General features: G+C 32.3%; 1 protein-coding gene across 2 annotated transcripts; it reads right to left on the reverse strand.

Moving 5' to 3' along the window:
- Nucleotides 1–8,511: 8,511 nt before the first annotated feature.
- LOC109166883 (heat stress transcription factor A-8-like) lies at nucleotides 8,512–12,314 on the reverse strand. Of its 2 annotated transcripts, none has more exons than XM_019315782.1 (2): nucleotides 11,875–12,314; nucleotides 8,512–9,770 (listed from the first exon to the last, which is right to left on the reverse strand). In XM_019315782.1, exons 1-2 carry the CDS (start codon nucleotides 12,093–12,095, stop codon nucleotides 8,723–8,725), a joined length of 1,269 nt encoding a protein of 422 aa, XP_019171327.1. In that variant the 5' UTR covers nucleotides 12,096–12,314; the 3' UTR covers nucleotides 8,512–8,722. The 2 variants fall into 2 exon arrangements, with proteins under 2 accessions (XP_019171327.1, XP_019171326.1); XM_019315781.1 differs by having other exon boundaries at nucleotides 8,512–9,778; nucleotides 11,875–12,309.
- Between the last annotated feature and the right edge of the window lie 452 nt (nucleotides 12,315–12,766).

Genomic DNA, 12,766 nt, shown 5'->3' on the forward strand with positions numbered 1-12,766 from the left:
TGGTAAGTGTACGTCCATCTTGTTTGATGATTTTAAGGATTTGTATTACGCATTTATTCGATAGAGTTTTAGCATTCGGGCACTGCTCATCATAGATGTCGGCAAATTCACGAAATATTCTTGATCCTTCTTCATCACTTATTGCATTTGACAAATTCATTTCTGCTATGCTTAATAGCAATGCTAATATCAAAAAGATGTTGGTCATCTTTTCCATTATTATATTATTTCTCTTATCTTTCTCACTTTTCACCCCTCAGATCGATTTTTTGCTTTTGATTATTGGTTTATGATCATCGAGTACAATTTATTGATGCTTATAACAAATCCTAGATGCATGCATTATACCAACTAACCACTTTGATAACCTAACTTTCATTAACATAATTAAGAGTAATAAATTAAATTAAATACGTTATAAATAATAATAAAATTGAGACATTCTTTGTTTATATTTTTGTTTGAACCCTAAATTTAAGGGTCCATTACGGCATTGCTCTTATCCTAAATTTAAGGGTCCATTACGGCATTGCTCTTATCCTAGAGATTGTAATTAAATGTATATAATTCAATAGTAGTGATCTACCAAGAAGTCCTTCACACCATGTGCGATGCCCAAGGAGGTAAGAAATTTATAGTAGTGAAAATTAATCTTGAAAATAAGACCTACGATAGACTTAGCTTGATTGGAGCTTTATTAGAGATACCGTGAATGAAGTGTGAATGAAAAAAGACTGGATTCGTAATATTATGGTTTGCATGGAAACAACTAGACTTAGTATGATTTGGAACCGCGAGCAACTTGATTGGATTCAACCCTCGAGAAGGATCAGACAAGGGGACTCTATTTCCCCTTACCTTTTTGTTCTTTGCATGGAAATACTTAACCACCTCATTAGAGAAGAAGTCCAATGATGAAAATGGAAAGGAATCCGCACCTCCAGTATGGTCCTAACTTGTCCCTTTTTTTTTTATTTGCTGACAATATGGCCTGGTTCTGTTTGTTGAAGTCATGCACGACCATATTATGACTATTAAGGACTGCCTAGACAAGTTTGGTCGCGCATCGGGACAAAGGGTCCGCATCCATAAGTAGGGGTGAGCATTGGTCGGTTTCGACTGATTTTTTATTAATAATCAAAATTTTAACGGAATCTTCATAACCAATCGAAAACTGACTGACCAACCTTCATAATTGATATAATCAAAACCGACAATTTTCAGTACGGTAGGTTTTAGTCAGTTAAATATAACTGAATTTATATTGTATAATTTCTGACGAAAGTTTATATGGTATCTTGAAGAAGGATTTTTTTTTTTTTTTTTGAGAAATGAAGAAGGATATTTTTACGAACTTTAAAAGTATAAATCCTTCTCCCTCCCTAATAAGCATCTAGAAAGAAAAAGCTGGAGTCAAAAATGAAAGAAAGAAACATAAAAAAAAAAATTCAAATTTCTAGAACACAGCTTATTATGTCAGGAATTGAATCAACCCCACCTTCTTCTTCTTCATAATGAGTTATGTATATGTAATATATTTTTGTAATTTAGTTATGAAAAATATTTTAAAATATAGTTTAATTTTTTTATGAATTATCTAGTCAATGTAATTTAGAAGTCCTATTGTGTGTCATGGTATTCAAATTAATCTAGAAAAAAATTTGAAATTGATCTAACTAAAAAAAATATATTTATAAATATGATATCAATCTAGGAGATGTGTAATTTATTATATCTTTTTTATTTGAACTATTTTAATTTATCAAACTAATTATGTTTCAGTTTTCAGAAAAAAAAAAATAATTATATTTCATATTTTATAATGAATATCTTTGTTGGTTAGGGTCGAAAGGAGAGTCTAGAGGGGGAGTGAATAGACTCAATTCGTTTTTGCGAAAATAACTCCTTTTGGGATTATTACGCAGCGGATATGTAATGTAAATTTTAAGTTTCTTTGCACTGTTTGATCTTACGGAGAACTTTCGGTTAGGACGAATGAAATGCAATGCATAAAAGTAAATGCTGAAAAGTAAAGGGACAAGGACAAGAGATTTTTATAGTGGTTCGGCCAACTGTGCCTACTCCACTCTTCTTTCACAACTCGTGAAAGGTTTGCATGCACTATCACTCCTAGTACAAATTACACCAAGATAGCTTCCTTGATCACTAAGCCGGACAGCTACTTGAAGGTTTTTCAACTCCTAGAGTTTACTCTGCCTCTATCAACTTCTTCTTCAGAGTTGAGGGTTGGATAAAATTGATCTTTGAGTTTTCTCCAACACGGTGAAGTCTTGACTGGCTGGTGGTTGGATGGATGATCAGCGTGTACAAAGTTGCAAGACTTCTTCAAGGTTGTGTGAATGATATCAGATTTGCTTCTACAAAGAATCACACCTTGAATCACTGGATTTCAAAAGCTTTGAGAGTGTTCTTAATATAAGGAGCTTTTGAGACTAAGAGATTGATCGTTCAGAAAACCAGCATCTTCTAATGTGAAGAAGATGGGTATTTATAGGTGAGAAGAAATTCATCCGTTGGAGGGAGATGGTATTCCAAACATATAATCCAATGGTTAATAACCTGAGAGTCTTGTGCATTTATTGCTTCATTTAATGCGACTGTACTACATAGACGTTGGAGCCAAGCACTTTTTGCTTATTTTGTCTTCTAGCACTGAAAAGTGGTACTGTGGAATTCAATGCACCTTGGATTAACGTGCTCTCATTCCTATGAAAGTTTCTTCCTAGGATGATCTTCAGAAGAGACAGGTTGACAACATTCTTCTTGAGTTGAGAGAAGATGAATTGTCTTGGCAGCCACAAAGGTCTCTTGGTCAGAATGCTTCTTTCGGTTTTAGCTTTCTGTTGTAGAAGATCATCTTTCGTCGTTCAGACGAGCTGAGACTTTGCTTCATCGAACTGTTCTTCTTTCGGTGAGAGAGAGACCTAACTAAAATGATTCTTAACTCGGTTTCGTGTGTTTGTCTAGCTTAACACGAATTACATGTTGAGTTAAGGTACCTTTCGTCAAAGACGAAGGCAACGAAAACAAATGATAAAAAGTTAGGGGTCTACTTCTAAGTTATATTGTATCATCAAAATCCTAATACACATGTTCCTAACAATCTTTTATCACGTTTAAAGTATTTTGAGTTATTGCTCCCAATAATTAATATAAGATTTTCTGCTATGCTCTTATTAGACAATTACTGCAGGTTAATGCATTAAGGAAAAAATAAAATAAAATAAAATACATCCAGCTAAATATAAAGTTTATTTAGTGCAGTTTAGCTATACAACCTTTCCATACGGTGTCAACATTTACTACAAATTCAATAGACTCTAAAAAACGATCACGCTCTGCGACCGGCATACCATAAACTTCATCGTTCAACCAGTAATAATAACAATATTCTTCCAACGGGGTTCGGCTGTATTTAATATTTGGGTCAAAATCTGCCATATGTATAAGCTCCGAGCAGCACTGTTTGCTAGGCAATTCTTTGGTAAGTGTACGACCATCTTGTTTGATGATTTTAAGGATTTTATTTACGCATGTATTCGAAAGAAATTTAGCGTTCGGGCACTCCTCATCATAGTTGTCCACAAATCGACGAAATATTTTTGCTCCTTCATCACTTATTGCATTTGACAAATTCATTTCTCCTATGCTTATTAGCAATGCTAATATCAAAAAGACGGTCCTCATCTTTTCCATTATTATATTGCTTCTCGATCTGATATGATCTTTCTCACTTTTCACCCCTCACATCGATCTTTTGCTTTTAATTATTGGTTTATGATCGATCGAGTACAATTTATTGATGCTTATAACAAATCCTAGATGCATGCATTATACCAACTAACCACTTTGATAACTTATAACTTTCATTAACATAATTAAGAGTAATAAATTAAATTGAATACGTTAAAAATAATAATTAAATTGAGACATTCTTTGTTTATATTTTTGTTTGAATCCCAAATTTAAGGGTCCATTACGGCATTGCTCCTATCATAGAGATTGTAATTAAATGTATATAATTCATTAATATTGCACAAATATTAAATTTTAAATAATTTGAGTTAAATTTTTGCTAACAAAATCAAATACAAAAATAAGACAAATTAAAGAGAGTAATATTTAATGCATAAGTTTTTTTTTTAATATCTAATTTTTAAATTTTAAAGTTAAACTTCATATTAAAGTTTCAGAACTTAAAATTTAGTTAAATGGACCACTAATAAAAGGAAAATTAATATTACATGATCAATAGACAATTATCTTTCTGCTTTAAATATTAATTTAAAGCCTAAAATAATTAAGTAGCCATGTGAAAGGCAAGCTCCAAGTATACCAGATATAGCTCCTAAGAAAGATGGTTGTTCAAAGCCTTATTAAAACACACAACACACATATGGATTTTAGTTTTATTAAATATTTTTAGAAAAAAAAAAAGTAAGTAATAAAATATGTAAAACATTTTGCGAGTGTGTGTATAGTGAATAAATATCATATAATACTATTTATTGCAAAATTTATAAATTGTTGAAAAAATATATTTTTTTCCCGAATTTTATATAAAATATTCTGGTATACTCAACCACTGATTTTACCAAACAATTTTAACTTAATAGCATCTTTCATCATTCTTCCTTTTCTATCTTTTAACTTTTTGCTATGTCAAATAAAGCCATACTATATAAATGTTGAATTTTGCTATAAGTGAGGCTGACTTTGGTGTTTTGTAGGTTTGCTTTTAGAATATCAAATAATACAAATGTTAATTATCATCAATAAGAATAGGTAGTTACATTTAAAAAAAAAAAAATTGAATAATAGTTCTACTTTCACTATTCTTCCAAAAGGTTGAACCCCCAACCCTAAAGGCCCCCACACTCCGGCCCGACGTTCTACTTTCACTATTCTTTTTACCTATAGTAGTTGGAATTCTCATTGTTTAGTATTGTAGGATTTTCCTAATATTAAGTTTCAAAATTTGTAATATTTGCTAATGACAACTCTGTGGTCTAGTGACACGAAGTGGCTCTTTGGGAAGTCATAGAGGTCATGAATTCGATCCCTAGTGGGAGGCAATATTGGCTCTTTGTACTACATTGTAACAGAGTCAGTAATACTAAAACAAATTTAACTTATAACACATTGAGAATAAAACAGTAAGAGTACATCGTATTATAATATAAATCAAACAACAAATAAATATCTCTATTGTAATCCTTTATATAATAAAGCTATATGGTTTGGGAAATAATTAATGTTACAATTAATGCCACAACATCCTTTATTAAAAAAAAAAAAAAAAAAAAAAAAAAAAAAAAAAAAAAAAAAACACACAACATTTAAAAAATAAAATAGATATATATTATATAATCATATAAAAAATATACTTTTGAAAAATAAAATAGCTATATATTATATAATCATATAAAAAATGTGTTCAATTAGAGTTTAAATTTACACATACAAAATTTGAAATTTGCTTTCCAAATGTAATTATCTTAGTTATTATTTGTATTGTGAAAATTATAATATAGATGAAATACAATTAAGAATAAATCAATGTAATTATGTAAATTATCTCTATAAGTTTATTTGAATATGCACATAATTAGAGATTATATTAACCATACAAAATTATAATTATAATTATAATTTTAATTTTAATTGTAATTTTTTATTCTATAAAAATAATAAATATTTGACCAATGGAAGCTCAAAAATATTATTATATTAAATAATTTAAAATATTTTAGTTTTTCTATTTTTTATTTATATTTATAACAATGTAATTTTTTTTCGTGCATCGCGCGGGTGAATTACTAGTCTATATATAACGACAAATTACAATAATCAAACACAAAATATGAAAACTAACTAATAACTTTATAAAGAAAACACAAAACCTTCTAATGATGTGTGAATTTATATATGATCAAAGAAAAATCTCGATTCTTTAATTCAGATAAAAAAAATTTAACAAAATAATGGGATTGGTACATAATTCCTTTACTATGCAAGTTGGTCGGTTCAATGTTGAAATACATACCCAAAATAGGGGGTATGGTGTGGTGCAAGTTGCAACATTGCCCATCATTTCTTATCCATAAATTGAAGTTGCCAAGTGATGAAAGACATTGAATCTTGATCACATTTTTCTGCAACTGCAAACTATCTCAAATAATTAATGATTCCCCCCCCCCCCCCCCCCCCCCACCCCCTCTCTTTGCTTGCTCCAAAAAATTCTGACCCTCACATGCTATACATTACTCATATGTATATAATATAAATTTATAGATTCTTCATCACCTTGGGAATCCTCCGTCGCCATTGGACCGTTTATTCCTCAAAACCGAGACAAGAAACGGTCCTCTTTCCAAAAATAGTAAGTGTTCATCCCATCGATCTGTTGGCTTAATAATTATCAAGTTCTAAATTTAAACTTTCCATATAAATAACTTATTCTATTTTTTGCAGGTTTGAGTCAATTAATTAGCTAAAGACAACATATATAAATTGATTTATCTCCTTATAGTCCTTAGCTTTGTCGAATACCTTCACAACACAATGTTTATCCAATACATATCTTCGATACGAATTTCTCTTGTCACCCTAAAAAAAATTATTTTACCGTGTTCAAGAATAATATAATTTACATCATATATATATATATATATATATATATATATATATATATATATAATCAAATGATACAACATCTTCCCGTGAGACTGTTAGACACAACTTGAATGCACAAATTCTACTACAAAAATGCACACAGACTAAAGTGTGTGCAATTTGCCCAACATGAGTGCACACATTCTAGTGTGTACATTCCTATAGTAGACTGTGTGCATTCATGTTCTGTCTTATAATCTTAAGGGAAGAAGTTGTGTCACTAGAACATTAGCATATATATATATATATATATATATATATATATATATATATTAGGTATATGGTGATCATATAATAGGATGGACATCATAATAGATGATGTGGATATCTATATGTGCAACATAAAATTGCATGATTCTAGTAACACCCAACAAATATTCCTATATATATGGTAATGTGATAAGTTTGTTCCTCCCATTCCTCCTCATCACCTCGCCCGTGTCATGTCATGATGTTCATGCCTATGCAACATAGATCTGCACTCATCCACTTGCAACCAACTAATAATATACATATATATATATGCGTATTGGACTCCTTCCTCCCTACCATATATCTAGAGAAAAAGGAGATGGTGAAGAAGAAATTATATATATCATATATCATCATGGGTCGTGCATGTTGATATGAGATTGTGAGATGCAGCCAAGGATGATTTGCCGAAAGAAACATATTTTTTTGATGCGTTTTGTAGAGAGAGAGAGAGATGGATGATATCGGCAAGTCGTCCTTGGCTACGTTTCGATCTCGTATTCGCATGCTGGATCTCTGATGGTTTAATTTAATTTGTTTTGGAGGGTCAAGAAATCAATATAATGCAACAATAATGGAATCTACTTATGAATCTTCCGGTTCCAGGTTTCAGAAGAGTACTACTGTTAACGTAAGTGTTGTTTAGTCCTAATTCATATATACATTTCTTCTTGGTATCTCTCATCTCAACATTAATTGTCAACTAACATTCTGAATTTGTCTGCTCCTTAAAAACATTTACTGTAAATTATTTATTTTTAAATATAATATAATATATGGTGTCTGTTCTGTTCTCATTGCCTGAGCCCTGATGAGCTAGCTTTCTTTATCATCAGTCAGGATGTCCATGGTATGATGTAGAACATTATGGGAATTCTTGATAACAACAGGTATGAGTAGTCAGTCAGCCAGTGGGCCAGACAACTCCAGAGCTTCTCTAATTTGATTTTTTTTTTTTTGTTTTTTTAGTATTACTGACTCTGTTACAATGTAGTATCTGTATCTGTTCATAGCGATTTGAGAGAGAGATCAAAACCACCCGTTCTTGACAAAGCCTCAAGCTTTTTACATTTCTCTAAATACCCATTTAGCATTTCACCATTTTCAGCATCATGAACATCAAGATTAGCTGCCCTAAATCAACATAAGGCTGTTGCCGGCGAGCAGAGCAGAGTCTTGAAACGGGTGCAGCTCTCATTCTTCAACGCCTCATCAGTCTTACAGAGGCCTGGGAAATTTGCAGATCCCGAAACGGGATTCGGCTCGATTGGAGAGAGCTAAGCAGAGGGATCTTTGGAGCTTCAGCTTGGCGAGGTGATCTGAGCTTGGGTTTTGATGGAGTTTGGGAATTGCAGAGAGAATAATGGTGTTGATCTGAGCCTAATTTTCTTTACTTTCTTTCCACTTTTCCTTTTCCTACCCAAATGTAAAATGTACAATTCATTCATATTAGCAGCTTAATAATGGCGTTGATTTGGTAATGACTATGTTTCTCCTGTACTTTTGTATAAGATAGTGGTGATTTGTCATTCACATAAGATGAGAAAATTGTGAAAACAAAGATACAACTGAACATAGATTCTTTACTCCTGTAACAAAAATAGTAACAACAATTAACCCATTTCTGTCTCTGGTTAAAATAGTATATTAGTGTATATAATCCAATATGCCTAAAACCATGGCCACTAATGTATGCAAAATTTCCCTCCAAGCTTCAAAACTAGCTTTGAAGCCAAAAAGAATACATGACACAGTGTCTCCACAGAAACTAATATCAAAATTTTGTATGACCCATTTGTTCCGTTAGCGTATCCATGCCCTCAAAGTTACCTGCATGAGTGGTATGCGGGGGAGTTTCAGTTGTCCCGCCTTCACCTATACCGTCTTCTAGTTCTTCTCTTTCTGAGATTGGGCTGGACAAAAGCATATCCATTACATCATCCCCGTCGAGCATATCAGGAATTGAAAACGGATCACTGTTTTCGGAAGGAAGAAATCCCTCATCGAATGGCCCTGGGAAGATATCTATGTTCTTGAAGAGATCTTTAATATCATCTAAAGAAAAATCCAGGTCCGTTGATTTCTCAGCATAAGAAGTAGGCTCAATGCATTTTGGCACTGCAACTTGATGTGTCGGTGATTGATACTTTACTAAAATTCCATTAGATGGGGTGAGCTCAGAGTTATGTTCAACTTCTTCACTTGATGCATTATTCCTACCCGTCTCTTCATTTTCTTCGATATCATTTGAAGAAAAATCGTGTTCCATAGATTTCTCGGGATCTGAAGTAGGGTCACTGCATATTGGCTCAGCAACTTGATGCTGTAGTGGCGGCTGATACTTTACCATCATCCCATTGGAAGGGGCGAGCTCACACTTATCATCAACTTTGCTTAGAACATTTGAACCGGTCTCGGCCATAAGCCAATTATATTCTTTTGGCTGCAGAAATTGGAGCAAAAAGCCTGGGTTTTGCATGGCCATTACTATGAACGAGAGCATCTGCTGCTGATTTTTCTCCATACCCTTCACTTGTTCTCGTAGAAGCAACAACCTGCTTTGCGAGGTCTGCTGGTGTTGTCTAAGCTTAATCAGCTCCTGCATAAGTGCATTCTTATCAATCTTCAGGCTTTCAACCTCCTTCCATAATGCAAGCCTCTTATCATCTTCAGTTGTCGATGATTTTGTCACCTCCTGCTGTGTAGTTATCTTTGGCACTACATTCTGGGAGTTTTTTCTTCTTACAATGCTTGCTAGTAAATGCTTTTGGCCTCTGACAAATTTATCATTTGCAAACTCCCATCGATCTGTATCAACTTTCCTGAAACCCTGAAACCAGTTAAAAATTTAAAAAAGAAATTAAACAAAGAAAAATCAATTAAGCATTTCAATCTATGCAACCATATAATAGCATAATTACTTATTTCAAAAATGAAATATATGCATCAATTCTTGCTATATTCATATTATTGAATTCCAGCATAATTACCATAAACATTTATCAATATTCTTGTCAAGGAACAGGTCTAATATGTGTAAAGATAATCCTACCACAAATTAAGTCCTAGAAACTTCCCCTTCTTTAATATAACAAGGGGAACCGACAGGCAAACATGTTTCACTAAAAAGACATGAATTAGCATAAATGTGCAAAACCAAGTGGAATGTTAACCCTTCATGTTTGCAAAACCATTTATTCATTTAAACTGATTAATCCATGAGATGAGCATTCTGAAAATCTGGACTCAGAAAAATACCAACAGTTTACCCTGAAGATTTACATAATATTGCACTTGTACAATAGAGGTTAAAGTGCAAGAACAGCAAAAAACGACATGCATATCTAGCAAAAAGAAGGGGTTCTAAAAAATAGTGATCTAAGTTCTGGTCCTAATTTGGAGCTTGATCAGTCCAGGCAGCAGTGGTTATAGAAATGACTAAGAAATGAGAAGTATAACTGTTCTCGAATTGATTAATTTTCAGAGTCAAGCACCATAAATTTATGTACAAAACCACTTCAGAAGTCTTTCTCTAAGAAGATTTAATTAGTTAGGGGCCTGTGCTCTGATACTTGAAATCTATATAAGCAAAGTGGTTTAAACAGTTTGTTTTTATTCTTTAATCTTTCAGTCTCCAAATTTTTGTTTTTTCTTTAACCTATGGCTAAAGCAAAGACGGGAGAGTTTATTCAGACAACAGTAAGAGGGGGCATTGGCAACTTAATCACTAGCAGCCAAGAATGCTCAAAAAAAGCTAGGAATGTATGCTCTGCGGTCAGTGGTACTTCTATTACATATTGGAAATGGGTCGGAGGATACAATAACATCTCTAAACCAATCAAAATTGCCATTGAATTTTAAGCCAGAATACAGATGTAACAGATCAAGTCCATCAAATTATATGGTGATGCATGCAAAAAAGACCACAAATATGTATGAATACTGGTTTTTCCTTCAAGTAGAAGTCATAACATCTTACTATCCACAGGTGAGCATAAGCCCTAAGTTGTTAATTGGGACAATGTAAACCTATAATATTTAGTACCTATTCTTTAACCACAACAAAAATATCCTTGTAAACTATTCTGTCGTTTCAATAGATAGGAGATAGCAGACAAGAAATTTGATCATTTCATTAATTAATTAACTATTCACATTGGCTGGCTAGCAAACAACATTTACTTACGAACCAGTAGCCATTTAACCATCATTTAGTACTCACAAATAGCTTGCGTTAGTAACCATTGTTGTAGTATTCACAAGTGGCTTACTGAACTGGTAACCATTTAATCTTCATTATACTGTTCTCAAGTGGGTTATAAAATAGCAACCATTCAACCATGATTTTACTACTCACAAGTGGCATACTAACTATAAACATAGGCTACCAAATCAAAATTCTACATAATAGTCATGGAGGGAAAGAGTGAAAAATGCTCTAATTCCAATAATACATATCTTAGGCGAGGGATTAAGAAGAAAACCAAAAAGCCACATGACCACATCATTTCTAGAAATGGCTATACAACCTAATTCCAGCATTCCTCTATAACACTCATAACAAAAGCCTCAATTTTCATTAATTTCATACTTCCCCATGACCAGGACTCCAAACCAAATATTCAAACAAGATAATCAAAGACATACAATTAAAAGAATTATCCAATTTTTCAAATACCAATAGAATTACTTAATCAAGTAAGATGACAAATTTAAAGAATATAACCCAAACAAAGAAAACCATCTAACTAAATGAGTTGTGAACCATAATAAGCTAATCAGACCTTTAAGAGTTTAAGTACACGGAATCTCAATAGATTTCAAATTTCAATCGTTTCCCAATTTTTAAAACATCAAAGAACAAATACTAAATCGAACAAAATTAGAAATTGAAAGAATAAATCCCAAGAAAGTACACACGCTTACATAGATATTGAGCTGGCGAACGAAGCTAGAGAAATTGGAGTGCTTGAAATATTTGGGGAGCAATTGAGAGCAGAAGTTGGACACATCCCAGATGATGAAGCTATCGTTGTTACCATCTGCGGTCGACGGTTGACTTTGACTCCAAGAAATGAGCGCGTCCGTTGACTCGTCGTCCACCATCTCGTAGCACTTGAGCAGGAACGGCGGCACCGATACCCCATTCTCTACGGATTTCACCATAATAATTCAATTTTGGGTTCTCTTTCTGCGATTCACTGTGTAATTCAAACGATTCGAATCTATAGATATATACACAACTATACAAGGAAGAACAAGTATATATATATCTACGCGGTGAGGTAAAGGAAACGACCGCCGGAGAGGCGTGGTGCGCTGCGCGTCGCGAGTCTTATGACGGTGACAAAACAGCACAAGTTGCAAAAAAGTAACGAAGAGAAAATATCTCATCATAAAGTATACTCGAATTAAAAATAGATTTTTTTTTAATAAATAATTTGACATATTACTATATTAGTGATTTTTTTTTTTAAATGACTTGTTCAATTTTGATTGAATTTTATAAATTTATTATTAATTATTATTAATTTCATATTAGATTAGAATTTTTGATATATTCTGATTAATGTTATTATCTAATATTAAAAAAAAAAAAGTTTAGACCCAAATTCGAACTTATTGTTATGTTAAATTTTTAAAAATAATTGATATGCTAAATTTTAAAAAGTTGTAATTGTACATATCAATTCGTCAACTAATTGAGTTAATTTCATCAAATTTATAAGTTGATGTGTGTAATTGCAAGTATTTAAAATTTAAAAATCTATTTGAAAAAAAAAAAGTTTAAAAATTTAATTTTTTCAAATAAAATTTA

This window comes from Ipomoea nil, unplaced genomic scaffold (genome assembly GCF_001879475.1).
Source record: "Ipomoea nil cultivar Tokyo-kokei standard unplaced genomic scaffold, Asagao_1.1 scaffold3109, whole genome shotgun sequence".
In the NCBI taxonomy this organism is placed as follows: Eukaryota; Viridiplantae; Streptophyta; class Magnoliopsida; order Solanales; family Convolvulaceae; genus Ipomoea; species Ipomoea nil.

Excerpts from the sequence above, each read along its gene's own strand:
- LOC109166883 (XM_019315781.1), bottom strand. The coding sequence starts at position 12,114 with ATGGTGAAATCCGTAGAGAATGGGGTATCGGTGCCGCCGTTCCTGCTC. Across the intron at positions 9,779-11,874 it reads TTCGCCAGCTCAATATCTAT|GGTTTCAGGAAAGTTGATAC; the intron begins GTAAGCGTGTGT and ends AACTGGTTTCAG.